The 26,939-nt window shown below is 36.3% G+C and overlaps 2 protein-coding genes across 7 annotated transcripts; one reads left to right on the top strand and one right to left on the bottom strand.

The window, feature by feature from the left end:
* The first annotated feature begins 258 nt into the window (after positions 1-258).
* LOC586431 (nucleoporin p58/p45) lies at positions 259-13,135 on the top strand. 6 transcript variants are annotated; one of them, XM_030980383.1, is made up of 13 exons: positions 259-370; positions 1,582-1,730; positions 2,189-2,254; positions 3,223-3,522; positions 3,869-3,968; positions 4,400-4,465; positions 4,941-5,195; positions 6,066-6,184; positions 6,780-6,862; positions 7,553-7,748; positions 8,508-8,918; positions 9,588-9,641; positions 12,557-12,658. In XM_030980383.1, the coding sequence occupies exons 1-12, from the start codon at positions 279-281 to the stop codon at positions 9,605-9,607; spliced, it is 1,857 nt and encodes a 618-aa protein (XP_030836243.1). In that variant the 5' UTR covers positions 259-278; the 3' UTR covers positions 9,608-9,641; positions 12,557-12,658. The 6 variants fall into 6 exon arrangements, with proteins under 6 accessions (XP_030836243.1, XP_030836244.1, XP_030836240.1 ...); XM_030980384.1 differs by having other exon boundaries at positions 12,560-12,646; XM_030980380.1 differs by lacking the exon at positions 9,588-9,641 and having other exon boundaries at positions 2,192-2,254; positions 12,557-13,135.
* A 629-nt stretch (positions 13,136-13,764) lies between these two features.
* LOC100891907 (protein FAM114A2) lies at positions 13,765-25,121 on the bottom strand. Its single transcript, XM_030980385.1, has 12 exons — positions 25,021-25,121; positions 23,680-24,344; positions 23,128-23,286; positions 22,514-22,665; positions 21,709-21,840; positions 21,154-21,259; positions 20,160-20,324; positions 19,666-19,754; positions 18,797-18,889; positions 18,124-18,275; positions 17,505-17,628; positions 13,765-17,026 (listed from the first exon to the last, which is right to left on the bottom strand). Exons 2-12 carry the CDS (start codon positions 24,311-24,313, stop codon positions 16,919-16,921), a joined length of 1,914 nt encoding a protein of 637 aa, XP_030836245.1. The 5' UTR covers positions 24,314-24,344; positions 25,021-25,121; the 3' UTR covers positions 13,765-16,918.
* Between the last annotated feature and the right edge of the window lie 1,818 nt (positions 25,122-26,939).

The raw sequence follows: 26,939 nt of genomic DNA, 5'->3' as shown, positions 1-26,939 counted from the left end.
ACCCCCCCCCCCCCCCCCCCTCCATCATCTACTCTCATTATATCCGACCACAATGCCTATTTTAATTGGTAGCCAGCCATCGTTGCACTGATCATGCCTGACGGATACAATACACAAAGAATATATTGCGTGTGTGTAGTATAGCTGTTGTATGTGTACAATGCGATCCTTACACTTATCAAATTGGCAATTTTTACACATTGGATGGGCTACCTTCATCTCCGATTAGGTGTGTGAAGAAAAGCTTCACCCGTTATATATCTGTGATAGGAGAAAAGATGGCGGGCAGCGGCGGCTTTAAATTTGGGACGACAGCGACAGGAACAAGTGGAGGTGGTGCAGCTGGTGCCTTTTCGTTTGGGAATCCTAGGTAAATATATAATGATAGCCATGATGTGAGTTTTTTAAAATAAACTGTACCGTTTTTGATGTTCTTCACGAAGGAGATTGCTCACTCGTACTCGTGGGCCTTCAATCGGGCACGTTTTTCATGCAATGGTGTGTGCCTGCCGGCGATCCGCCACAGTTCATCGGGTGAGCTGTGGCCAACCATTAACCTCTGGCCGGGGGTGTTCTTTGCAGACGGGAGGTATGTATGTGAACAAAATAAATAGAAATCATTGAATCCCCTTGAAACTAGTACCATTTGAAAGAGCATAAAGAATACATCTAAACTTATACCAAGACTATCACCCTAGGTCAACGAATAGAGAAATAATGGTAGTTTAATGTTTACAAAACCAAAACACCCATTTTCAGTCCTTAACTTAAGGCAGCACACAAGTCAATGGAGGGTTGTGACATTTTTGAATGATCATTTGTGTGACTGCTTGAGCAAGCAGCAAGATATGTGTGCACTCATCGGCTAGCGGCTGTGATACACAAAGTTTCAGAGCAAAAAAACATTGTTACGGAAATCAAATCACCTAGATACAGATCTACTCATCTAGATCTATTTCAAATTCAATGCAGGTATATAAATTAATATTCAATCAAAACACATAATATTTGAAACTCAGCTCGCGTTCCTTCTAGTTCCTTCATTGAAATCCGACGCATTGATTGCTCGTGGCACAGGTTCTGATCGTCATACACGAAAAATATCAAAAACAAGACGAAATGAAATTTCCCCATGTCTAGATTGATTACCCTATTCATGATTTAAGTGCTAAAAATAGCACCACTATAGCGATTTGAATCTCTTTCAACTGTTGTGGGCTGCAATCAGACATTAAAAATCAGAGATGAAATCTATGAGATTTCTTCAAAATCGAACTAAAACAATAGAATTTGGCCTTGAGCCACATTTACAATCGGGTCTCCCATGGAATGGAAAAACCTGAAAAGTCATTGAAATATAAAGTCTTCTGGAAAGTACATGTAGTCATGGAAAAAGGAGAAAAAAAAAATCTTCTAAAGTCACGGAAAGTCTGGTAAGTAATCGTGGCAGGTAGATCCATCAAACTATGCAGGAAAAAAAAAATGCTGAATAAGCAAATTTGGAACTAAAACTTATATGCTTAATGTAGAGGCTTTATTTGTTTAAAGGGGCAAACATTCTTCTAATACTTGCCTTCACAGTGCGACAGCAAAACCAACTGGACTGTCCTTTGGCACTCCTGCACCTAACCCACAAGCTCCGACTGGAGTGGCAACAGGCTTTAAGTTTGCAGGAACATCATCACCAGCAACAAACCTATCTGGTGGACTGCAACTAGGAGCTGCAACAGGTATGTTTAGATATTTGTCCTGCAGAAAATATGTGTTTTGGTGAATTGGGTGTGCTTATTTGGGAATTAGTGTCCAGAGGTCCTGACATAATTTTTTAAATCGTAGTAGTGACGCTGATACCATTTCAGACTTCCACGATGTTACATGATCTGTTGAGGTATGAATACCCCACCCTATACCTTTTCATGTGGAATAAGTATTTACTGCTTCTAGAAAAATTGAGTTGAATTGAGTTTGAACTCTGGAGTTAGTAACTACAACATAAAAAGACAGGAACACCCCTGTAGGTGGTTATCTAATACAGGTACTAGTAAAATACAGTCTCGGATCAGGCAACAGTTTAAAATTCAAAATTGTTTGTGCAGTGTGTACTAGAACAAGTTGTCATACTTCATATATTCTATACCACTATCTTAACACATTCATTTTTGTCTGACTTCTTTTATATATATCTCAGCAGCATCTCCAGCTAGTAAAGGTCTTGGTTTTGGGCTTGGTTCCACAACAGCTACACCCGCTGCAGGTAAGTGATTTAGAATATGTCGGGCCATATTACTTAAAGGTACTATGTCCCATTTGCAGGCCAAAAAAATGAAAAAGTTAAATTCCAACTGCATTTGAAAGATAATACTTATTTAGAACTTCCCTAAAAAAGGTGGGGCTTGAAAATGTCTTCAAGTGGGAAAATAATGACTATTAGTTGTCAAATCGACTTTAGGGCTATAGAGCCCAAAAGTAATAGTCTTGATTTTCAGACAATTGTACCGAATGGTCATACGTTTTATGCTGCGCAAAGATTCAATCAGTTTAATCTTGGCCATCACAAGAAGTGGGTTATTGATGTAGACAAATGCTCATGTACCCTTTACAACTCTTTTCATGTATGTTATTACTAAAGAAGAAAAAAAGCCAGTCAGTCACTCAATAGTGTCTGACAGTGAAGTCTAGCAAGTAAATGGGTTTCCTTGCATAATTTGAATATGAGGACACTGCTAACGTTTAAATTTCACAGATAGGACATACATGACATATTCATAATTCCTGCAAAGTTCTACAGAATTTGAGGTTGGCTGCAAAAGGGACATAGTACCTTTAACATTTCAACTAAAAACAGTGTTGGTAAAATGTGAAGATGTAAAAACAGATTTGGGATTACGCAAGAGTATTTGTTCTGGAATACCTGCATTTTTTAAAGAAATCAAAATGAAAAGTTAGTTATGGACCAAGTATAGAAGAAGTATTATTGTATAAGAGAGAAATTTCCAAAGAATTTCAGAAGAGGAGAATAACTGCTAATTTATTAAAATATATCATTTTAATGAACTTGGCATTGAATGTGGGCAGTAAAGTATGATACATTGATTATTCTAGTTTGTAAGCTTGTAAGGTTACATGTATGTAAAATTTCCCATCAATTTCCTGCAGTTGTATACCAACTGATATTTCCTGTATCCCTTAGTTTAAGGTTACTTTGTATTATTTTTATTTTAGGTACTGGTCTAACCCTTGGAACACCAAGTACTGGTACAGGTCTATCTCTAGGGGGTACCATAGGAGGTACCAGCGCTGGAACAGGTCTGTCTTTAGGTGTAGCTAAACCAGGTGGGTTGAGCCTTGCCGGAGCTAAACCAGCTGGAGCAGGTTTTAGTTTGAGTGGAACTTCTGGGACAGGATTAACTCTGGGAGGTACAACAGGAACAGGCTTTGGCATCGGAGGGACTGCAGCCACATCTTCCGGACTTACACTAGGTGGTATTTCCACTAGTGGGGCATCGACTGGCCTTACGCTTGGTAATGAAAATACATGCATTTGTGTTCTGAAAGTAACAATGCCAAAGTCATGTGGGTTTATTTTTAACCCCTTAATTGCACCCAGATTATGTTACAGGTATGCGTTTAAGACAATTCAGTTCTGTGTTGTAATCATTTCATGCATCTCTTGGAAATTCTTAATTGAAACAATTTTTCATGTTTATTTTTCTTAATTCTTTGTAAAAAGAATTCAGAACAGTCATAGCTGTTGAAGGACATGAATGGATGTCACTGTATGTTCACATTTATGCATCATTTTTTTTGTTGTAGATGTTCAATTTCACATTGTAGGTGTTTACAATTTCTACGTCCTTGTGGTTTGCAGGTGTTGTTGCACCCACAGCTAAGGTTGGCCTGGGTGGTGTGGACCCTTCAACTCTGTCTACCTCCATAGCAACCACAAGTACTACTTCAGATTCAACCAGGTAATCTTCTTGACGTCATTGTTCAGATTGTCCATTGATTGCACAAATTGCAAAGATAAAAACAACTAACAAATCTTATTGAGACTCGGGGGCTGTCAACACTGGACAGATACATGTAATGGGGATGTTGAGTTGAATAATGATAAATATTTATCGCAAAGTTTCACTCTTAGGGCTAAAGCTTCATGTTAGCAAAAAGGGAACTTTACATTAACACATATTCCTGGAGATCAAGATAGTAGAGGAAGGAGTACCGGTATGTTGATTTATTTGACTTGTGATCCTTAGTTTGTGTGTCTCACTCCATCTCTCTCCCTCTCTCTCTCTCTCTCTCTCTCTCTCACTCCCTCCCTCTCTCTCACTCCCTCCCTCCCTCTCTTCCCTCCCTCTCTTCCCTCCCTCTCTCTCATTTATCTTTGAACAAATTGTAGCAAAGGACAAGGTGTAAAGGAAACCAATGTGCCTCAACCAATATGTCAGAACGTCAAGGCATTCAAGTGAGTATCAGTATAATGTTTATGAAATAGGAGTTTGATGCTTTAAATAGAACTGCTTATTGCCTACATGTATGTGAAGGAAAGGTTTTGAAGGCCACTATTTTTGAAAATGGTGTGTTGTGTTGTTGAATGGGTTGTTTTCTCTATAAGCTTGTGATATTGAACAGAGATGAGAAATTGTATTGCTTTGATAAATGTTAATTGTTATGAAATTATGTACTCCCTTATTTCATCTGATTCAGCATTGTGATGTCATTTTTTTTTTTTTTCTTTTTTTTTTTTCTTCAAAATGTGTCAAAATTTCTTTCCACAGTTATTCCAAGTTGTGCTCAACATATCTTGGTTTGTAGTTTGTATGTGGAATTTTATTCAATTATAACAAGAAATACTGGTATTAATAGATGATAGTTGAGAGCTAACAATTTATTTCTATATTTATTTTGTCATTGTTATTATTACTCTCTGTCACTTGCAGGGCGTACGTCAAAAAGCAGAAGTCCACCCGAGAGGAGATCTTGCGTTTCTCTGACAAACCCCTCCATCGGGTGCGGGAGGAGACAGCAGCTCTCCATCAGCTCCTCCGGCAGGCTTCCAGCAGTCTCCAGCGTAATGCTGCTGCCGTACGCAAGCTGAAGGAGCAGTCTGCTCAGCAGCTGAAGGATGTAGAGATTGCTCAGAGGACCAGGGAGATACCAGCTGCTCTGCAATTAGAATACTCTGCACCTACTGAGTGAGTCTTAAAGATAAAGTTGAGTTCTGGTCATGAGACTGCATTGTGAAAGAAACGGTGTGGAATCGATCAGAAAAAGTTGACCATCTAGCATATCAGTATTGGTGTGTACTGCAAGGTTCTGGAATCATCAAAATGATAAGAAATTTGGCCCAGTCTTGGTAAAGTTACAAGCACTGTACACAGCAAGATGTATATAGGAATACACGAACATGTGGCATAAAAATCCTACCCTGGATTTTTATGATGTTACATGCCATATTTAGAATATTAAGGCATGTGAAGAGCCATGCTTTTCAGGGAACATTCTTTATCTGATGTTCTTCCACACTGGCATAATAACAATGATAGCGCTCACAAATTATTGTTCACCTCTTCCTAGAACTCAACCTTCTCTTTAAAGAGATCTTGCTATAATATTTATTTTTGTCTGAAATTTAAATGAACTGGTACTGAAGTACCCTAGGGGTTGGAGTGAGAGATGTGACAACTTGTATATTGAAATCCTTTATTGATATACTTACTACCCATTCAAGGGAGAATTTACCCTTTACTCTTTTTGAAGTCCCTCGCATTATCACATTTATAACAAAATATAGAACGTTAGGTTTTATTCCAGGAGGTGCTTGAACAAGTTTCAGTTGTAAAAAATTCTGTTATTCATTGTTTTGTTGCCTCCCCAATCCTTTTTCAACAGACTATTTTTGTCTCTGTATGTTTGCAGTAATAGCAATCACATTGCACAATGTGTCGCTTCTTGTACTTGCATTCTCACACTATTTCTATTACTCCAGTCTGGACAGCTGTCAACAAAGCTTTAGGAATGCAACAAATTCATGATTACAATTTTTGAAATTGTTTTCTCCCCAGGTATTTCCAGAGACTTGTGTACCAGTTTGAGCAAGACATGGTGTTATGTAGACAACAGATTGAACAGATGGAGAGCTTCATGGCAGCCCTAGAGCAACCTGCTTCATACTCACCTCAAGGTATACATCAGCAATGTTCTGTATAAAGCCATAGCTTTGGGTTATGATGATGATGGTGATGATGATGATGATGATGATGATGATGATGATGATGACGACGATGCGGACCTCGATTTTAGCAAGGCTGCCATTATGGCACTCTAGCATTTCAAGGAATTAATTCCTGCAAGGTTCCAATTTACCTCATCTGGGTCGAGTATGGCATATGTAGATTAATGTCTTGCCAAAGGACATTAGTGCCGCGGGGAGATCGGATGGCAAACCATGTGATCCACAGTCCAGTGATGTATCCAATAGACCACGTCACCTCTATCAGTATACCTTTTATCAGTGCCAACTAATGAATGCCAAGAAAAACAAAAATAATGAGAATTGCAATTGAAAGTCGGCAAACTGCTGCTGATGATACCATACAATCATTTTTCTCACAAGAAATGTTTCATTGACTGTCTTCTAAATTGTTCAAATCTATTAATGTTTAATGATACCATCGTTTATCGACATGATTTTCATCAATATGAATTTACCTCTCTTTGTTCATGTCATTCAACTTTAGTTTGTTTACATTTTCCCCCCTAATTTATTTTTTCTACAGAACTCTCTAATATCATGGTGAAACTCAACGAGACATTCGTAGCTCTGGCTGCCCAACTTCAAGGTGTCCATGAGATAATCAAGGTTAGTACATCTATACACATCAGTATTAGCCATGTACATTAATATTAATATTGCTACTCAACATTTCTAGTGAATAGGTAAATAAGCACATGTATTGCAATACTATCTTACTAATTACATTCTCGAAATGTCTTTTTAGCACATGTCCTAAAGTTCTAAATTTGCAAGCATAGTGATTGGACCAAGTTTGTTGACATCACATGAGTTTCTTTACTTATTTTGGTAGTTAATAAACATGTCTCATATGTGAAGTACTTTCATACAGAAGGAATGTTTGATAGGATGATTATGTGAGATTACATGAGAATCTGGAATAGACTACCCTATGTAGCTGGAAATACACTCTCACTTGCTACGTTCCGGGAGGCTGCCATCCCTACTATCAGAAGTTTGCAGCCTCTTGCTGGATCCGGCTCCTGCAAACTGAGCAGCGATGTTTTTACTTGCACTTCTCAATTTTTACTGTACATACTCTTTATAAACTTCACTCCATTAATACTTCAGGGTTCAAGATTATGACCCAAATTTTGCCCCTGAATAGGACACTGTGTACTATGTATTTCCTTCTTACAATTGAGCAAGAGGTAATCTCAAGGGTTTTTCTCGAACCCCACATTTCAAACGGGGCAGCCGCAGGTGTATTTTTCATATATTCTGAAGTAATCCTATGACACTGTTCTTTTCCTCCAGGCCCAGAAAGAGCAGTACCTGAACTACCGTCGGGTCTATCTGGGAGACTCCACAGATGTATTCTCAGCCCGTCGTAAGCTTGCTGAGAGACAGACCAGGTCAAAGACACAATCCAAGGGTCCTCAGCCCTTCACACAGTTTCCTAATATGGCCCTGGTTATGGCCACAGCTATGCAGTCTGCTCAAAAACCAACTGGTGAGAATATTGATGTACTATCATGTTTTTTTGTTTACTTCATCTATTTGCTAGGTATGTTTCTTCTGTTAGTGGAGAGAACTACAGATATCCATTTTTATATGCCAATGTGTTAATTGTAGATTGAGATTTGGTTGCAAAAAGCCACAAATAGGTTTCAGTGTTTAGTTATAGGGCATCTAATATATGTAGTGCTGGGTATACCCTTTTTAAAGCCCCCTAAAGTGTTTGGACCCCCAAATTTACTAAGAAATTTGATGACAAAATTTCACTTCAATTGTGTAATGATGTGAAAGAGGATGTCATATAACACTCAGCTCTGTAAGGATTTTCAAAACAAATGTGTTTGAAGACGAATATTGATGAAAGAATACAAAACTTTTGTGTTTTGTGTTGTCTTTTGTGTTGTACGCAGAAAACCTAAATTTTGTATTCTTTCATCAATATTCGTCTTAAACACATTTATTCTGAAAATCCTTGCAGAAGTCAGTGTTAAATGACATCCTCTTTCACTTCATTAAACAAAATAAAGTGAATGTTTGTCATCAAATGTTGGGGGCTCCTAACACCTCAGTAGTTGCTTGGATAGAGTTAATCTTATTAGAGAAGCGGAAAAAAGAAAATCTAATGTTAGGTGAGATTTACTTTGGATTTTGATTTTCCAAAGTTGATAACTTGTGAGCATTAGTGATAATTAGTTGGTGAGAGAGGATGTTTGTTTTATCTTTGAACACTATGATCTCACTCTACTCTTACCAGGTATGGGAGGTGCCATGGGAGGTGCCATGGGAGGTGGCTTGCAAACTGGTCTCGGCGCCAGGACAGGCTTAGGAGGTACAGCTGGAGGATTGGGTGGTACCGCAACAGGATTGGGCGGTACTGGCTCAACCTTCGGTGCCACATCAGGCTTTGGTGCTGGCTTCCAGAACAAGGGTTTCGGAACTGGCACTGGGACCTTTGGAACAGGCTCTACCTTAGGAACGGGCCTGGGTCAGACCGCGTCAACCTTTGGTGGTGGTGGTGGAACAGGGGGTCTGTTTGGAACCAATCCAGCGGCAGCTACTACCTCAGCACCTGGATTTAACTTTGGAGGTAGTCTCAGTGCAGGTCCTAATCCAGGGACTACCGGTACAGCAGCTACTGGCTTTGGAGGTTTCGGGACCACAGCAGGTTAGTTATCATTGGTATTCTTTCAAATTAATCTGTGATTTTTATCCTTTTTTTGTTGTTTGGAATTTAAGTTCACAAAATATTACTATTTCGGAAAATTTGATCACAAAGAAAAGAATGTAATGATCGGCTAGAATTTCAGCTTCTATTCTACAAAGCTCCCTGAACTATGATTTAAATTTGATTCAACTTTTATATAATTATTGAAGAAAAAGAATTATGTATATTTCATAGTGCACATTTAGTAGAGAGTTACAAGAAAAGTTTCCCATTGTAAATCTGTAAAAGAAATTACAATAACCCTGTCAATCAATTGAGATTTAATTAAACTTTAATCTGTTTACTAAAGTTATGAGGTAAAAGTAAAGTTGTTCATTCAAAAGCTTCTCAATAAACACTGCAATTCTAATGAAATCTCAGACTTAAAAGAATATTGCAAAAAATGCTTCTAGAACTTTGCTTAGAAGTCTTAGAATTGTATGCTGGGGCAAATATCTTTAAAAATCAATCATTTTACAAGACTATTTTCAGTAATACACATATTCAGTACTAATATTTTAGACTGCATGTGAATCTAAAATAGCTGGCTTTCTTTTCTTCTATTAGTATTATAGACTTGTCTGTGTTCTATTCTGGACCATTTTCTCTCTCATGTGAAAACTATTTCAGCCCCAACTTTCAAGAGTTAGTAGCATCTTCACAGTGCAACTAATAAACCATCTGGTAGGTTAAAAAGTTGTATCAAATCTGGATTATTTGGAAATCCCCTTTTATTACTGTTTATATTGTACCTTCTATCCAAGTTTTTTTTTTTCTTCAATTGCTTGTTCACATACTATCTTAATGTTACTTAATTAGAATGGAGCAATTTGCATGTGGTGTCTTCCTTAGTCATATTATGTCTTTCTTCGGAATGTACTATGGTGTATACCTCATGTTTTTATTCTCATTTTACATGTGAAGCAAAGTTTGAGAAATCATTTGGAAATTTAGTCGTTAATTGTGTTATAGAAGATCAGAAACAGAATAATATTATAAAGAATTTTCATATATGATATTCTTAGGAAGTTTATTATTCTTCATTTTCTGAATGAAATTTCTAATCCAGTTCCTAAGTTTTGCTTTAACAAGGACCTTATCTTGTAGTATGAAAACTAATATGACTTGCAACCACTGCACGTTTTAATGAGCATTAGAATTACCACGGACATGAAAATTTTCACCTCATTTACATAATCTCCTTCTTCTTTTTCTTTGTCTTCTTGGTTTTTTTTTTCTTCTTCTTCATTTTATCAACATTTTCCCAACCACTTTGGCAAATCCTGGTATCCCCATCTTGTAATTGTTATGGAATCTACAAATTAACATTATTATTGTTATTATTATTTTCACAAAAATTCACCATTACCAATTAATTAAGGTGATAACCCTAACACCGGTCTAGCATTTTATCTGTCACATATTTTTTGAAACAGCTATCACTGGATTTAAAGATAAAATAATCATCTAGTGCATTATTATTCCATTCTATGCTGTCATGATCACACAACATATCATGCTATCACTTGTTTTTTTGGACCATCGAACAGATATTTTATGCACCTTGATAGATGTAAAGTGATGTGAAGGTATTAAAAATGTCTATTATAATTGTGACATTGTGACTTCGGTGTACATGGGCAAGAGGCACGGGAGGCATGGTATAATTTTGTTGATATACTTTTTGATCGGGGGGGGGGGGGGGGGGGAGGTGAGGGGGCACCATGACACTTTTTCATTTGGGGACATTGTTTTAAGGAGCCAATGGGCTAATTGGCTATGCCGTTGATGTAGCCCTAGCTTGCAGTTTAGGGTTATGGTCTATTTTATTGCCGTTTATTTTTTGTTGCCGTGTTTGGAGTCTTGATGTGTTTTGGTGAAGATTGTTAAGGAGTTCTGTAAGATTTCTTGTAAATACATGGCATCAATGATGTGTCTTGTCTGATGTGTAGATGATCATCATGTTCAAAGAGATCCATTATGTAATCATCTTCCTTTTCAAAGTGGTTGGATGTAATAATGGATATTAATTCTTTAAAGTAGTTCTTTGTTTTTCTTTTTGTTCCTTCTTGAAGTGTTCTCCTTGTTGTGACAATATGTAGGCTTGTTAGTTGTGTTGTTAAATTGCTGCAAAATAGGCATCAGCTGATATGAAGATGGTTGTTTACAAGATTTGTCTCATTGTTTATAAAATTAGATTATTCCTTTGACATATTGCAGTGTTGTTCATATGATTTCTGACCCATAGAGTTTGGCTTGTTGTGTTTTTGTGATGGTAACATTTCCCTCATCAATGCTGTTTTTTCACTCTTGTCTTGGTTTTAGTGTATTCGTCCAACAGTTGATTTGATTTGGTATGTTTTGCCTGGATTCTAATTTTATCACATGCAGTTTATACATGTCATGTATCCCTGGTTGGTAGATCATTTTGAACACTCCCGTCGATGTTCCCTGCAACTTTGTGTGTAATTGTATCAGTTTCCCATAACGGCATGTCGAGTTTCTTTTGGAATCATGTTTCTTCTATATATATTATGTTTCATGGACACTGTTACTAACACCTAATAAAGAAATAAGTTAAACACACCTATACTCAAAACTTTTTAGACTCTATTTGATGGTACACTCATTTGATTCTGGTCACAAGGAGAAATATTTACAATGCATACTAGCCAATGAATGGGGAAAATGGGCATTTCCGAGTATGTTAATACCCTATTATAGGCTATATGTATTAATCTTCCAATGTACTTTGGGGAACCCTCTGGTTATTTACGTGGATGAGTGCCTGGGAGGAGAATTGCATATTATATATAAACATATATCATGAATTGTTGGTATTACCAAGATTTTTTGGGAGTCAGTTTCCAGGTATTTTATGGAGAATGACTTGATAAATTTAATATTGAATTAATGATTCCTACATGTAATTTTTTTGCTACCACAAAAACACAAAAAGCCAAGTTTGTTTTTACCAAGATAAGAATTTTTAAAAAAATCACGATATGACAATTTCATGCACATTAACAACTTGAAGCAAAATGTTTTAATGTGAATGGCAAAAAGTTATTCTTGTATCTATTTTGCTCTATACTCCTGCTAAATGATAATAAGAATATGTTATGTGAAATCACTCTTCATTCCGTAACACATACAGGATATTAAAAATGTGTTTTATAGTTCTTGAAGAGGATTTCCCAGTTGATAGAATATTCACACAAGTCTAAAGGTCAGGTCAATCAGACTAAAGTCCCATTGGACAGAAAAGCTAACAAGACTCAATTTAGAAGTCTAAAAGATCTTTGGATATCTCATTATCTTAAAGCTTCCGTCATTTATTTGTTAACGAGTCATATGAATCTTAAGAATTATAATGTTGTGATGAATCAAACAACCGGAGGAGCAGATTGATGTAACCAACATTTTTCTTATCCATCATTTGCAGTGAGAGAATTTATATAGGACTACATCTGGTTATATTCAGCGTCGTAGGATTTTTTCCCCTTTCTTCTGATTTAGTACATACCATGTATATGTAATTGTGTATAGCAAGATTAAGCTAAGATGGATTTCTTCTTTATTTTTCTTTGTGTGCATAGCAGGATCTTCGTTTGGATCGACCACCACAGGGAAGCCGCTACAACTTCAGAAACCTCCTCTAAAGACACGGAAGAGCACACGCTGAGATGAGTTGGGGATGCAGGACACCAATTAGAAGCATGTCACTCTTACCAATGGCCACAGTTTAAGCTGCACCTGATATTACAAGCTGTGAACATTAGTTAGGAGCACACAACAATCTGTTAGCCTTAAGTTTAGATCAGGGTTTGAAACTGTCTTTTATTTGGGGAGCGTGCGAATGCTCTTGTGGTTATGAAGATTTAAGTTTACTCAAAATTACAAACCAAGAGTGATCTTAAGGTTAGCTCAGTAACCTTGAGTAGTTTGGGGTCCTCACCCAAAGTTATGTGCTATGTGGATATATGAACTCTGAGGTTACGCCAGGTTGTAGTTAAAAACTTTGAACACTTGTTGTTTTGGAGCGTTTGAACCGTCGTTATAGATTGTTGTTGATAACTTTGAGGTTTGGCAAACTTAAAGTTTAAACTGCAATGGTCCTAGCTTTTGACTTACTGGTAGAAGAAGGAGTATGGTTTAGTTAATGAATTATTGATAATTACTTATTGATAATTACTTAAGATCCATCAGTCATAACAATATCCTTTCATGATCATTACACTTGGATTGATAACTAGAGGATGGTCCAAATCAAAACAATTTCAAATCATACATACTGTCTTCTCTGTCTATATCAACAGTCAATTGTTGAAATTCCTATACGTCGAGTACAATATACCTCAAGATTTTTAAGTGAATTGGCTGAACTCATATTAGAAATTGTCATAATAGAAAATTAAGGAACTATCCCTCACAATTTACAAAGATAATAGGTACATGTAGTAACATAGATTCTTTGGTTTGGGGTATGAAATGTATCTGGTTAACTTTCTGTAATGTCTGTACTCTGTAGGCAGGTTATTGTACAATTTATTGCAATATTTTTAAACTGTTCATGAAAACTGCATGTAAGTTTCAAGATTTTCCTAAGGTGTTTTATATGTATTGATACCAATTATTTATTGACCTTGTTGGAGACTTCCATAATTATACGTGTGCATTCAGCAATGGCATTCTGGGCAAGTCTTTATGAAGTTTGGTGTCTGAAAGAAATGTGTGTAAATTGGATTGCATTTTTGTCACCACATTCCAACCGCAGCAAACTAAATTTAGTGAAAGAGTACAACATTGACATTTAAGTAGGTTTCTTTATTTAATGCAAAGAGGTTCATGTACTATACATGTACTACTAAACTGATGTCAACACACCATGTTTGTCCTCTTTCTGATGGTACAAAGTTGATCATGTGACAATGATCAATTGTCAACTTTTCTTCTATTCTTCAAGTTTTTTGCAAACTTCTGGATCAAAACATGGTAAACACATCACCTTTGGAGTGTAGTACACATGGCCCTACTCTACATGTGTTTCAAAATACAAATCGAACCATCAAAAGGGGCTTGAATTGTTACTACAGCAATATCATTTCAAGTGGTCAAGTACATGTAGCAGTCAATACTTTTTGTTTTGTTTTGTTTTAGGACAAGTTGGGGTGACAGCTCTGTTTTCAGCACACATTTTAGGAAGTGAATGCAAGTACCCAGACAAATAAGTACCCATACTAAAGCATTGACATACATGCACAATGTAAATTCTCCTAAAAACTTCTGTTTTGAACAAAATATTTAGAGAATGTCAAAAATGATGCATTTCTTTAAAGCTTCAAAAATTAATGTATAGAGAAATGTATAAAATCACTACCAAATCAATATAGGAATTTACTATTTCACTTTGCTTTTATCATACTTGGAATTGAAGGTAAAAGGGAAATGTCACAAATTCTGTAGTCCATTCTGATGCATAATCTTAAATCATGATATATTGTCAAATACGAGAAGATGAATGGTCTAGTAATCATATACAACATGAAATGTTCTGTTTTGTTAAAAAAATAAAGTAAGTTATGTGATATGATTGTTCGATATATCATTATGCCTTTCAAATCCAGCAAAGGGAATAAATAAATGAATTGTATGAAAAATTTCAGGATGTTTGGTCACTTTTGTGCATAAAAAGCATTTAATTATATGAAATATGTTTACATATGATACATAGAATACACATGCGACCCAACTTTCCAATGACAGTCCTACTGGAAACTACATTGAAATGAATTAAAAGGATATTCATCTCCAAGACCTCTAATCATTAATACAGAAATTTCTAAAAGGATGACTTTAAAGATGTAAATGACATAAAACTTATCATTTCAGAAAGCAGAACATGTTTCTGCATTATTCCCCTCCATTCTCTGCCTTTTTTTTCTTCTTCCTATTCTGTAATGTACGAGTTGTGTCAGAAATTATGGGAAAATCTGAAAATTTATGTACATAATGATCTTGATCTAATGTTGTCACAGACATAACAAACAAATACTGCACATAGTATAGCAATTGAATTGTAATGAATGTGAATTTTTGACAGTATTACAACATAACGTTTTGAGGGTAATTTGTTCATTTCTCTGTACCAAGTACAAAGGTTTTTCTTGTACAGAATTATTGCTCAATTTACTCTACTCTTATGAAAACGGAATAATCCGAACATACAATGCACACTCATTACCTAAAAGTGTGCTTTATGGTGCTATACAAAAGCAGTAAATTATCATGATGTAGACTGAGTTCTCACCAAACAAACACATTGCAACACTTTAAATATTCCATCATTTATAAATCATGTGTTCTTATTATAATACAAGAGTCACCATACCAGACATAATTTGAATAAAGAATCTGAATTTTAAGTATACAAGTAAATGACTATACATGTCTAAAATCTATGCAAATGATGCATTACTGTACCGTATCCAGCAACTGAACACATTCATACTTAATATTTTCCTTTTTACATAATTATACATGACAAAGCAACAAATATTGAGCATTCCACATGATCATAATGAAAGAATAACCATTACATAGAATATATTTCATTTGACTACAAGAATCGATATCAGCATACTGAGTCAACACATAATTACCAGACGGAAGAAATGCAGATAACAAAGAAGAGAACAAGAACATGAAAATAACCACACTAATACCCAATATCACTAATATATATCCTTTTATCCCTAGAACCTATGTATCATTTAAGTCTATTAAAATCTAATGGAAATCTTAATTCATTCATTTCCAGGGAAACCTCAAAAGCAACAATGAATTAGTGATGGAAGCAAAAAGAAATAAGTGAAATTAGAGAAAAACAGACAGAGCTCTTAATGATTCATTTGATTGTATTTTATTTACACAGCATGAAGATCATGCTTCTCCAGATGATGCTAACGTTTACGCAGTGGAAGCCGTTTGTTAAGATAATAAGAACCAATGTGTCTTCATACTTTAACAAGGATTTTGAATCAGATATAACTGAAAATTTCTCTGACATTGACTGTGATGATGGTGACGATGGTGACGATGGCAGTGATGATGATGATGATGATGATGATGATGATGATGATGATGATGATGATGATGATGATGATGATGATGATATGATAACGATGAAATATTGATGAGAATGACGAGCAGAGTGAAAATATGTGGTAACATAAATCTGAACAAAAATATTATGTTGAACGTACAACCACTGCCTTTAAACAATTACAATGAAATTTATGAATCATGAATATAGCACATATTCTCTACCAACTAACAAAGTCTCTCAGCACTTTGATGAATATACCCCAATATATACGTTTCGCAAAAAAATAGCATTTCTATAGCACAAAATATGAATGACTCTAAGAACATTTCGGTGACAGACCCCCATCCTTGGACATATACATACACAAAATATGTGCACCATCTCCACAATGAGGAGTAAGCTTCAGGGTCACTGCAAGGTCAAAGGGCAAGTACCGTGACACAAAGACTTACTTCATCCTAGCAAGTCCTTATATCTTGTTTGGGTATTAGGCAGGAAACAGGGATTATAAATGATAATCGGAGCTGCAGGTTGGGAAATGTTTATTACTCTTTCACCAGAGGATAATATACATCTGCCGCTTGGATTGCAACTCGGACCATTTGACCCATAACCTGATGACCTATCCACAAGGTATGACACCTCCACAACATGAACACTATTTCATGTGATAATCTACGGATACCCTGGCTACATCTTGCAAATTACACTGAAACAGTTCTTGTATCTGTCAAGAATTTCTTCAAATGGTGTTGATCGAGGGACGATATCACAGTAATAATATTTCAGTCTTTTCCAATATTGCTCCTGTAAAGTGAGATCCCATTTAAAAGTGATGAGAACTTATTGTGCACTATGATGCCTCCTCCTCCGCTGAGTTCAATGTCGTCACAACAATGTCTTGCATGATGGGGAGCAGTAGCTGGAATGCATCTTGGATGTATGATGCGCTGTTGGAAGCCTGTAGGAGTAAATGAGTAAATTGAGCAAGATTTGGTCAATTGAAGAAAATAGAAACGTGAATAAAATGGGATCAATCAAGGAAAAATAGGTTTTAAAAAGTGATATATTTTTAACCAACTTCAGTGATGAGTAATTTTTTACAAGCATTTTTTTTTTTGCGGGTGTTTATTTTCGCGAATTTCGCTAATCGGTCATTGTTCGCAAATTTAACATGTGAAAATATTTCCAGTTAGTAATGTCGCATGTCGAAATCACTCGAGTAAGCCCCATTGCATGTCACTGTAGCATGAGCCGTCAACGGGTCATGCAACGTAGTTTGAGACCACACTGATCATAACGGGGCTTTTTGATATATTTGTTTTGTTTTAGTCAATTCTCTACCTTTCTATCAAATGAGCATTCACAATTGCTTTTTTTTCATCCCTTTCTCCTCATACCATCATACATTATCAATCTAGTATTATCTATCTACCTACCTCTAGATATATGTTGGTAATGATGGTGTTGACTTCCTCTGAGCCCTGATCACCCATGGAACTCAACAGCTCACAGAATTTGGTCGCGACTGAGCTGACTTCAGCAGACAGAATGCTAGCTAACCTGCAGGGACAACATAAGAAATAAAGAAAGTCATCTACATGGTTTCAGATCAATCATTAGAATGCTAGCTCACGTTGAGTGGCAACAAAAGAGGGTAGGGGATACATAATAAAATTAGCTATCAGATATGAATTTCTGAATGTCGGTAAAGTGAAATAAGTGACAGATTGAACCAAAAAACAAAAACAGTCAAAGGTCTCATATATATTTGCTGACTTTAGGAAGTGCCCAATTTCTCTTAGCTACATTAGGAGTATATCCTGTCTAATACTAAATAGTAAAGATTCTTCAGCTCACAGGACCTTGTAACTTTGCTAGAACCAGACTAATTTCAATCTACTCATGACCATGTTCATGATGAAATATCTATATTTTCATATTTCATATGATACTTTATTTTTATGTAATTACACTTACAAAAATTATATATTTTGCTAACATCTGAACAGTCTAAAATACATTTATACATACACCTAATATCATGTCTCAGCTTACTTAGATAGGGTGGTAGCTCTTTCCACTGGACTCTTTGCCTTTGCCTGCTCTGTCTCCTGACCTAGCAGCATGAGTTCTGCTACCTTATGGAACTGCTCAATGGTCCTAGCTGTGAGCTCTGCAAGGGTCTGCATGGCCTTGGCATGAACTTCCTGATCATCAAAACAAAAGAAGTGAAGCTGTCTCCATTTAAAATTGTTTATTTCTGTATTTTAACCAACATCTTCAAAATAGACAAGCTATCTCCAAAAGGAAAACTAGAACATAGATTATGTATGAATATGGAAAGCAAAATCCATAATTGCATTATTTATTCTTCATTTTTTTTTCTTAATTTCCAAATTGAGATAAAATTAAGACAATACAGAATCTTTGATCACTTGACCAGGAGATTTGGTGATATTCACTTTCATTACTTTTTAGAGCAAATTGAATTTTAAAAGTCCTGAATGATTCTCCTGGTCTTATTTTCAACCAATATATGTAATCAGTGTTACTTACACATTTAAAATTAAAACAATACTTTTGCAAAACATCATGTAAAAAAGGTAAAGCTCAACTATGATTAAAATATAGCTTCACAGAACACTTAGAGAAAGTAAAAATGGTAGAAACCAATCAAGTAAACTCAAATCTAGAACAATATCTTGACAAGAAAGATGCCCTTATTTACCTTGATATCTGCCTTGTCCTTATCTTCCTCGTCACCATCTCCCTTCAGCTGGGTTATATGATTCGCTAACCAGTCTCTGGTCTCCTTCTGCACCTGCATGTCCAACAACAAAAAATGAAAATGATTTTTGAATCTGACAATGACACCAAGCATCTCTAGTTCATATCATTCAGGATCATGTCCCATCTGTAAGAGCAAGATGTAAAATGGAGGTCCCATGTATAAATTATCATATCAAGCTAATAAATATGTAACTTAAAGACCGTCAATACTACTGGGCCAGAAGGGATTAGACCACTAAGCGAGGTCACTAGCAGGTGGCTATCTCATTAACTCAGCTCTCAACTAACATAAGAAAAAGAGGATCATGGGGGACCAACAGGCACCGATTGGGGAAGTTTTCTATATAGAGGGAGCAAGTAGCTACAAGTAGGACAGTGGGGCTTTAATACTAAGAAAAGTCAAAGTTTTGTAATTTGTTGTCATAGTGCCCATATCTTTAATTTTATTGCAAGTAAAAAGAATCCATGAAATCAGTAAGGACCTGTAAATAGATACATATGTAGACACATGTTTTACTTCTTTTTCATTTTCTCTCTATTATCCCTCTCTCATTTTCTCTCTACCACCCCCCCCCTCTCTCTCTCTCTCTCTCTCTCTTTCTCTCTCCCTCTCTCTCTCTCTCTCATTCTCTCTCTCTCTCATTCTTGCTCTCTCATAACTTTCATCACTTAAACACAAAAGTGATGTTCTATGCTGTTGAACAAATACCAATAGGCCAGCCGAGCAACTACTTATATTAAATGTAGTTCTATAATATCTGGTAGCATTAATGATAATCTATCTCATATATCAAAATCATATCTTACCCTCTGTAACTTGTTTGGAGTGGCAGCCACACTCAGACTGAACAGCAACTCAGTGATAACATTCACAAAGTCCTGATCACTAGCAGTATCTAAGTAGGGAAATGAACATTTATCAAAGCTGTTATGTGGGAGGAAAATAATAGATATAAGGATTCTTTAAAGAACTCAACATTATTTCAACCAACACATAAGATGAAGCCAAGCAGCAGGACATTACCTTCTGTCATCGTTGCTCCCCCTCCCAAACTAATCTCTTTTCCTCTTCTAACCTCATCTCTTTTTCTCTCCCTTTATTCAAAAAGGTTTCCTGAAGTATCAGAAAATCCTGATATTACATTTACATATCATATTATTGTGTTAGCATATCTTTTTACTCTGCATCCAAAAGAAGAAACTCAAAGAAAAATGATATTCAATGAGCATGAAATCCACTCAGGGATTTGAACCCCAAACTCTCCTACATCCAGGTATCTTCCTGGTTCACACTGACGCACCTTCATCGACTGCATCCAGGTCTTCCAGCTGGAATGCATCCCTCACCTCCAGGAGCTCCGTCTTCAGCTCATCTAGTTTCTCATCCGTTACTATGGAGATAGATGACTGGACCTTGGTCTCGCTCTGATTACATAGCATCTCAAGGGCTTCTAGATGAGCTAGACCTGAGTGGGCAGTAATGGTAGCAAGACATCCATACACTTCAATGGATAGGACTACAGTGTCTCACAACAACAACATCAACAACAGCTCATGCCTTTGGTATATTATGCAAGGCTTCAGAATATTAAGTTTTCAGTGCACAAAGAGCCTAATTTGTTTAGTTAAGACCCCAAGAAGAGGAAAAAATGGAGCCCTATATCATAGTGCTACAGATTCAAGATGTGGTTAGTTTCATGATTCTACAGTTTCTATTATTCAATGATATTGTAATTCATGGGTAGAAAATGTTTTTTAAGGACTACAGATTCTTCTTTCTAAGAATTTTTAACATGATATATAAAATCTAACAAAATAAAAAAGGTTAAAAGCACCTACAGTTCATGGCAATATATAGCAAAATAATCTCAGTAGGCAAATTGCTTGATCAACAGCAATACAGATTGCTCATAACAAACGTTTAAAAGCGCAATCCAACCCTTCTTATAAGTTTGTTTGTATGACAGTAGAAGCATAAGATAAACAGAATGGCAAAGTTTAAACAAAATTAGACCACTGATAAGAAAGTTTGCTATCAGAGTTGGACTTCCCTATAAAGAATTGCTTGAAATGTTGGATACTCATAAATTACTCACTTTTAAAGTCACCCTACAACAAAACATACACAAGAATTCATCTGATCAGTATTCACCAATGCTCAACGTTTACTTTAGTTTTGACCCATCACTTTAGAGTAAAATATGAAAAATGAATAATAACACAATTTTAATCTTTCTATCCTTCCAAATTAACATCTATATAACAAACATCGTAATGTCTTTATTGCTTACAAACCTTGATATTGATCAAAGAGGAAACTATAGTTGTACTTCTGATGTTCTTCTTCCTCCTGTCTTCTAGTAGCCTCTTCGTCTGCATCTTTCTTGGCTTGTTTTAAAACCTACAACAAAACACAAGTGATTGATGGTACCTGAAGCTGTTCAGCTGGATTGCAGTCAAACACATTACCATGACCTGAAAATTACCAAAGCATACTTTGGCTTGTCTAAGCGCTATAGAGATTTAAAAACCATAATAGATCCCCCCCCCCCCCCCAAGTTAGAAATTATGTCCACTGTATGAAACAACATAAAGTAAGTCAGACAAAACTCTCAATTCAGATCATTATTCACCGAGCTTAGGAAAAAAATCTATACAAAATTTTGAATGTATCAGATTCTATCAAAGGAGTAAGTTTTGACCTTCAATAGTTTGATAAACACAGCATGGAAAAGGTAGTTCTTTTAATCATGAGTGCAACCATGTCTCTGAATGTATAGCAATATGTTGATAAGCGCTTTATAATTAACATTTTTATTATTATTATTGTTATTAATATCTTTTACTTACATCAGATAGGTTGGTTTTATCTCTCTTAGGGATAACCATTCCTTTCTTCTTCTCCAACCTTGGGTCACCTTCTTGTAGGATGTCCATTGTCTTACGACCAAGCATCTCCAGGGCATCAAGACCACCGGTCACCTATGGTCAAACAAACAAGATATTTTGTACTTCTATTCACCAAAGTCAAACTAAGGTTCATTTGATTATTTTAATAACAATTAAATTAGTTTACAAACCAGCATTCTGCTCTACTATTGACACAAATTTCCTATCAATTCCTAGAACATACTCATGTGAAAAAAAGTTATTATGTCTTCATCCCTGAAGCACCACATTTTCACTAATGATACTGACATACAAAAAAATATAACTACCGGTAATAAAATGGAAGCCTCTATGTTAGTACGACCAGTTTGTATAGGCCCATTTCAATGCAAAAAGCAAATGTGTGTTATATAACATATAATATCTTGAATGACCGACTCTCTATTGTAGTTGTTTTTAAACACTTTCCTAGGAATGGTCTTTGCATCAAGTAGAATATTGGTTTGTATAAATGTGCCAACACATAAAGCTATAGTCGTTCTTAAATCCTTTTAGGCAATCCTTTTATTTGAAATAAAAACAAACAAGGGATAAGTAACCCAAAATGTCCATGAATTTTCTTTAAATGGCCTACCTTGTACTTCATTCCCCAAATTAATTAATTTTTTAACATTAAAGAAAATAATTTACTTAGAAATCATAAAAATGTATTTACTGAGAAAACATTATTCTGTATTTTAAGTTATATGACATAAGAATATCTTACTGTCTTGCCCATGGCACTGGTGAAGACTGATGCACCAGATGAGAAGAAACCACCGATCCCAGCTCCTGCTTTCTCCTTCTCTTCTTTCTCTTCTTTTTCTTCTTTCTCTTCTTTCTCTTTACCCTCACTCTCATCCTGCCGAGAGTCTCCCTCTGTAGAGTAGAAAATATACATGAATCATTGCACTGATATCTAGAATATTCAAGATTTTTCGAGAATGCTTGTAGGGAGATAATTCAAAACAAGTGTCATTAATGGTTTGAGAATTATAGGAAGCATACTTTCCGGACAATTTTCAGTTTCACTTTCAATCATATCCAATTTGGATCAAATTACAAGATTATATTTTCAAGATGTGTATACCTTTCTAGAGACAGTTCTGTATTCAACATGGGCAAGATAAATAATTTGGTAACTTTGAGGATCTAATTTGTTTGTAAATTGTAGGTATTATATCATCATCAAAAATTTATTTGCATGCTATCGTGACAAAATATATTTGCAAAACATTAGCACAAGAGAATTTCAAGAAGCACATGGTACATTTTAAAGGACAGAGGTGCATCTTTTTCTAGATACAAATCCATACCACAGGTTCGATGATAGAAGTATACCTTGTGTTTCTTGGTCGCCTTCCTTTGGTTGAGATGACTGTTCTTCTTTCTCTTTGGCCTTTTTCTCTGCTTCCTGTTTCTCAATCTCTCTCAGTTCCTCTGGCTTTAGTACACCCAGCGATGTCTCCACGTTCTCCAAGACATGGGTAAGACCCTTTCCTAAAGTTATCCAGATAGATTGATTGGCGTAAGGAATTATTATCCATCCATTATCCCATTTGTTTTTTCTGTATCTTGCAAGCATTCTATTTCAATTAGTTTTGTCTACACTTGAGCAGTAGCTATGGAAACTAGTAAAAGAATAACAGAAATCTTCTATTTATCAATCAAAGTAATTTCCCTCATATTGACAAGAAATATACTTGTCTTTCAGGTTATGATCAACGGGTGAATCATCAATTACTCATTTTGATTGAAAATCAAGAACTGTCTCAAAAATTTTAATAGAATATTACTTTTTTTTCTCCAAACTTTGATAGTAAAGCCTTTATCTAAGAAAAATAGGAAGTAAAGTCAATCTTCTGTCAATGAAAATATGTCAATCCAACTCACCAACATTATCTGAAACCTTGGTGACTGTTGCTGCCGCAGACGACAGGAGGGATGTTCCCCATCCGCCCCACCCCCAAGAACCACCACCTGATGCTGGTGCAGCAGAGGCATTCTGTGGGGCACCACCAGCTTTAGCATTGCTCTCTGTGTCCTCTGTCTCTGTCACAGGGGCTCCTCTGTTCACAATCTCTTCTCCTTCTGGCTCCTCCTGTTCTTTCTCATCTCCTGGGGTTCCTTCTGCTTCATTTCCATCATCAGTTTGCACCATGTCCTTTACATCTCCTGCTTTATCCGATGCAGCAGTTCTTTCAGTTTTGTTGACACTGCCCTCTGTATGTTCACCACTATTCTCATCGTCTTGTTTCCCGCCATCCGTTTCTTCCATCTCATCTTCGGCTTTAGTTCTTGATTCATCCACAGACCCTTCTGTTCTGGAGCTCTTAGCAGCTGCATCATCTTGAGCAGAGTGTTCAGTTGTACTTTCATGATCCTGTGGTTGAGATGAATCTGATTCAGCAGTATCTTTCTCCTCGTTGGTGACTTTCTCCTCGGTGACTTCCTCAACTACCTCCCCCTCGTCACCTTCATCTGCACTTTCAAATGTAACCTCAGCCTCGCTGTCAGAATCAGCCATGGTGAGGTTGCTTCAGCTTAGCTCAACTCAGCTAACAATGACACAGAAATACAAAGAAAAACAAAACATTTGTTAATCTTAAAAAATCCTAAATCCCCTCCTTCCCATTTTTAGGTCACCTGCTTTCATATTTGGAAATAATGTTGGGTGACACTGTTGTGATTCAAGATCAAAACAAGAAAGTTGTGCCTTTTTTTCTTCTTGCAAAATGGTGGGATACTAGGCACACCCCCCCCCCCCCCCCCCCTCATTGGCTTAGTTTGATGTTTGCATGGGATCAAAACAAGCAAATCTAGGCCTTTTCAAAGCATTTAGATTTGCATTCCATAATATATTTATTATTGTTGTTCATTATCAATTATCATCATTAAAATGGTTTTGATCCTCTTCTCCCTCCAATGCCCAATGGCCTCCATCTCCTCCTCTGTCTTCTTGTTATCATTTCACTTCTTCTTCTCCTTCACCTCCTCTACCTTCTCCCCCTCCTTCTCCTGCTCCCCCTACTATCCAGATTTCAAAGACCAGCTAACTAGTGCCTAATAATAAGATAACAGAAATTACAACATATGGGACTGTGCGAATCTTACAGCCGGTAGAAAATCGCAATAAAATTAAGGTCATATTATAAAAACAGCACCACACACTTTACTAACCAATGCAAATTGCACTTTTGGTGATACAGACATGATAGGATTCAATATATTTACCAAAATTGTCAGAATGAACCCTTTCCACAGCAAAATACACGCATTGATATATTATCACGTAGGCCTACTACACAATATGTCGTGTTTACGTACACGTCATAACTCTCATCGTGTTCATCACTAGTGGTAGATTCGAGGGGGGGGGGGGGGGGGGGGTTAACAATTTCTGCAAATATTTAACATGTATCGTCCCTCCCCCTTCCTGAATCGCCTACTGTTATTCTTTGTCGTAGAAATGCAAGAATTAATCAAAATAATTTTGTAATGCCTAATTCGATCGATCGAGGTCAATTTTCATTGTTTCTGTCTTAATTTATAGAAACTGGACCTAGTCTAGGCCTATACTAGCTTGCAGCCTTTCATACATTAATGTGTATGTGTAAGAAAATTAAATGAACTTAAACGGTAGAAGTCCAGCAAAAATAGGCGCCCTTCCCCAGTGGCAGATCCAGGGGCCAGGGGGCGCCTGGGGGAAAAAACATGTAAAAACTCGTTAATTTTACCCTTCTTTTTAGATCCCCCTCCCCCTGGCGCTCAAGGGGGGTGCGAATAAAAAAAAAAAAATTAGTGCTCGCAACCCCCCCCCCCCCCCCTCCCCACTGAGCGAAATATTGGCCGGCACGATTTTCAAATTTCAGCACAAAGAAATCCTGGATCCGCGCCTGCCCTAATTCCCTTCCCGTGTGGAGTAAACGACAAAGCTGAAGAGAAAAAAAAGAAGAAAAAGAAATTCCTTTTATATCATTTCCTCAAATTCCTTTCAATTTTTCTTTAATTTTCATCGATTTCCTTGATTTTCCTTGAAACAATTTGGGCACTTTGAGTCCTTACTTTTTCCTTGAATAATTAAGTTCTCATTCCTCTACATCCTTGGATCCTGTGGATACGAAGCGCTGCTCAACAGGCTCTTGCGAATTATAGGTTGACCAAATTATATGCAGAAGTCTATTAATCAGAGCGCCATCTATACCTGACGGATTGCATTCAATCATCATAAATTATAAGACGAGGGGGGGGGGGGGGGGAATAATTTAAAACAAAACCATGCATTTGAAGTGAAATTTAATGCAGGCCTATACCTCCTCTGAATTTCTCACGGGAAGTTGAAGGGTTCGGATTGAGCAATGTAATAATGTATTTTTTCCCTATGGTGTTGGGGGTTGCCGGGGAATCGAGGGTTAATTCAAGACCATTAAATTGCCTTTATGGGGTTCCAATCAAAATTAGATTTGTGGAGGGCATCAACAACAATGTAAAATTCATTACTTTAAAGTCTACCTTGCCCCAAACTTGAAGATTTCATAATCATAATATATGAAAATCATATCCAAATATTGAATTTAGCTCGATATACAACAATTTTCTTTGCCCTGTTAAATTTATTTTCTATAGATGGCGGTCATCATGATTATATTCTTAAAAATGAATTCAATATTACCTCTCATTCACTACATACAAAAATCATCCTAATGCAGATAGACGTTTGGAAACTTCATTATGAGCCCGTTAAGCGAGTCGCCCCCCCCCCCCCCCCCATACCTGTGATTTCCCCTAGAAAATATATTTGATAAAAATCATTTTTGTACGCCAAAAAAAAGTCAGTACCTTTACTAAATAAGTAAAGTATTAACCAAGATATATGTACTTGATGTAGATTTGTCAAAAGATTTCCCGATTTGTTTTTAATGTCACGCGAGTCAAGCTGGAATGGCTGTGAACACTGACTTATCGCATATTGAACGGATTTGTTTGAATAGTGATTTGTAAATCAGCATTGAAGGATTATGGTTGATAATAGTGAGGACATTCGTTTTAGGCAAATAGATCAGTTTGACCATATATGATATGTAATTAGTTATCCAGTTCAAGATTAAGAAGTGGAAGAAGAATCCGAGAGGAGAAATAGAAGAAGTTAAAAA

Source organism: Strongylocentrotus purpuratus, unplaced genomic scaffold (genome assembly GCF_000002235.5).
Source record: "Strongylocentrotus purpuratus isolate Spur 01 unplaced genomic scaffold, Spur_5.0 spur5_scaffold_11, whole genome shotgun sequence".
NCBI classification, from domain to species: domain Eukaryota; kingdom Metazoa; phylum Echinodermata; class Echinoidea; order Camarodonta; family Strongylocentrotidae; genus Strongylocentrotus; species Strongylocentrotus purpuratus.
This window is presented reverse-complemented; position numbering and strand designations above follow the sequence as displayed.

Excerpts from the sequence above, each read along its gene's own strand:
- LOC586431 (XM_030980379.1), top strand. The coding sequence starts at position 279 with ATGGCGGGCAGCGGCGGCTTTAAATTTGGGACGACAGCGACAGGAACA. Across the intron at positions 1,731-2,188 it reads GCAACTAGGAGCTGCAACAG|CAGCATCTCCAGCTAGTAAA; the intron begins GTATGTTTAGAT and ends TATATATCTCAG. Across the intron at positions 2,255-3,222 it reads AACAGCTACACCCGCTGCAG|GTACTGGTCTAACCCTTGGA; the intron begins GTAAGTGATTTA and ends TTTTTATTTTAG.
- LOC100891907 (XM_030980385.1), bottom strand. The coding sequence starts at position 24,313 with ATGGCTGATTCTGACAGCGAGGCTGAGGTTACATTTGAAAGTGCAGAT. Across the intron at positions 20,325-21,153 it reads CCTCTTTGATCAATATCAAG|GTCTAGCTCATCTAGAAGCC; the intron begins GTTTGTAAGCAA and ends CTGCCCACTCAG. Across the intron at positions 18,890-19,665 it reads CTCCAAACAAGTTACAGAGG|GTGCAGAAGGAGACCAGAGA; the intron begins GTAAGATATGAT and ends TTGGACATGCAG.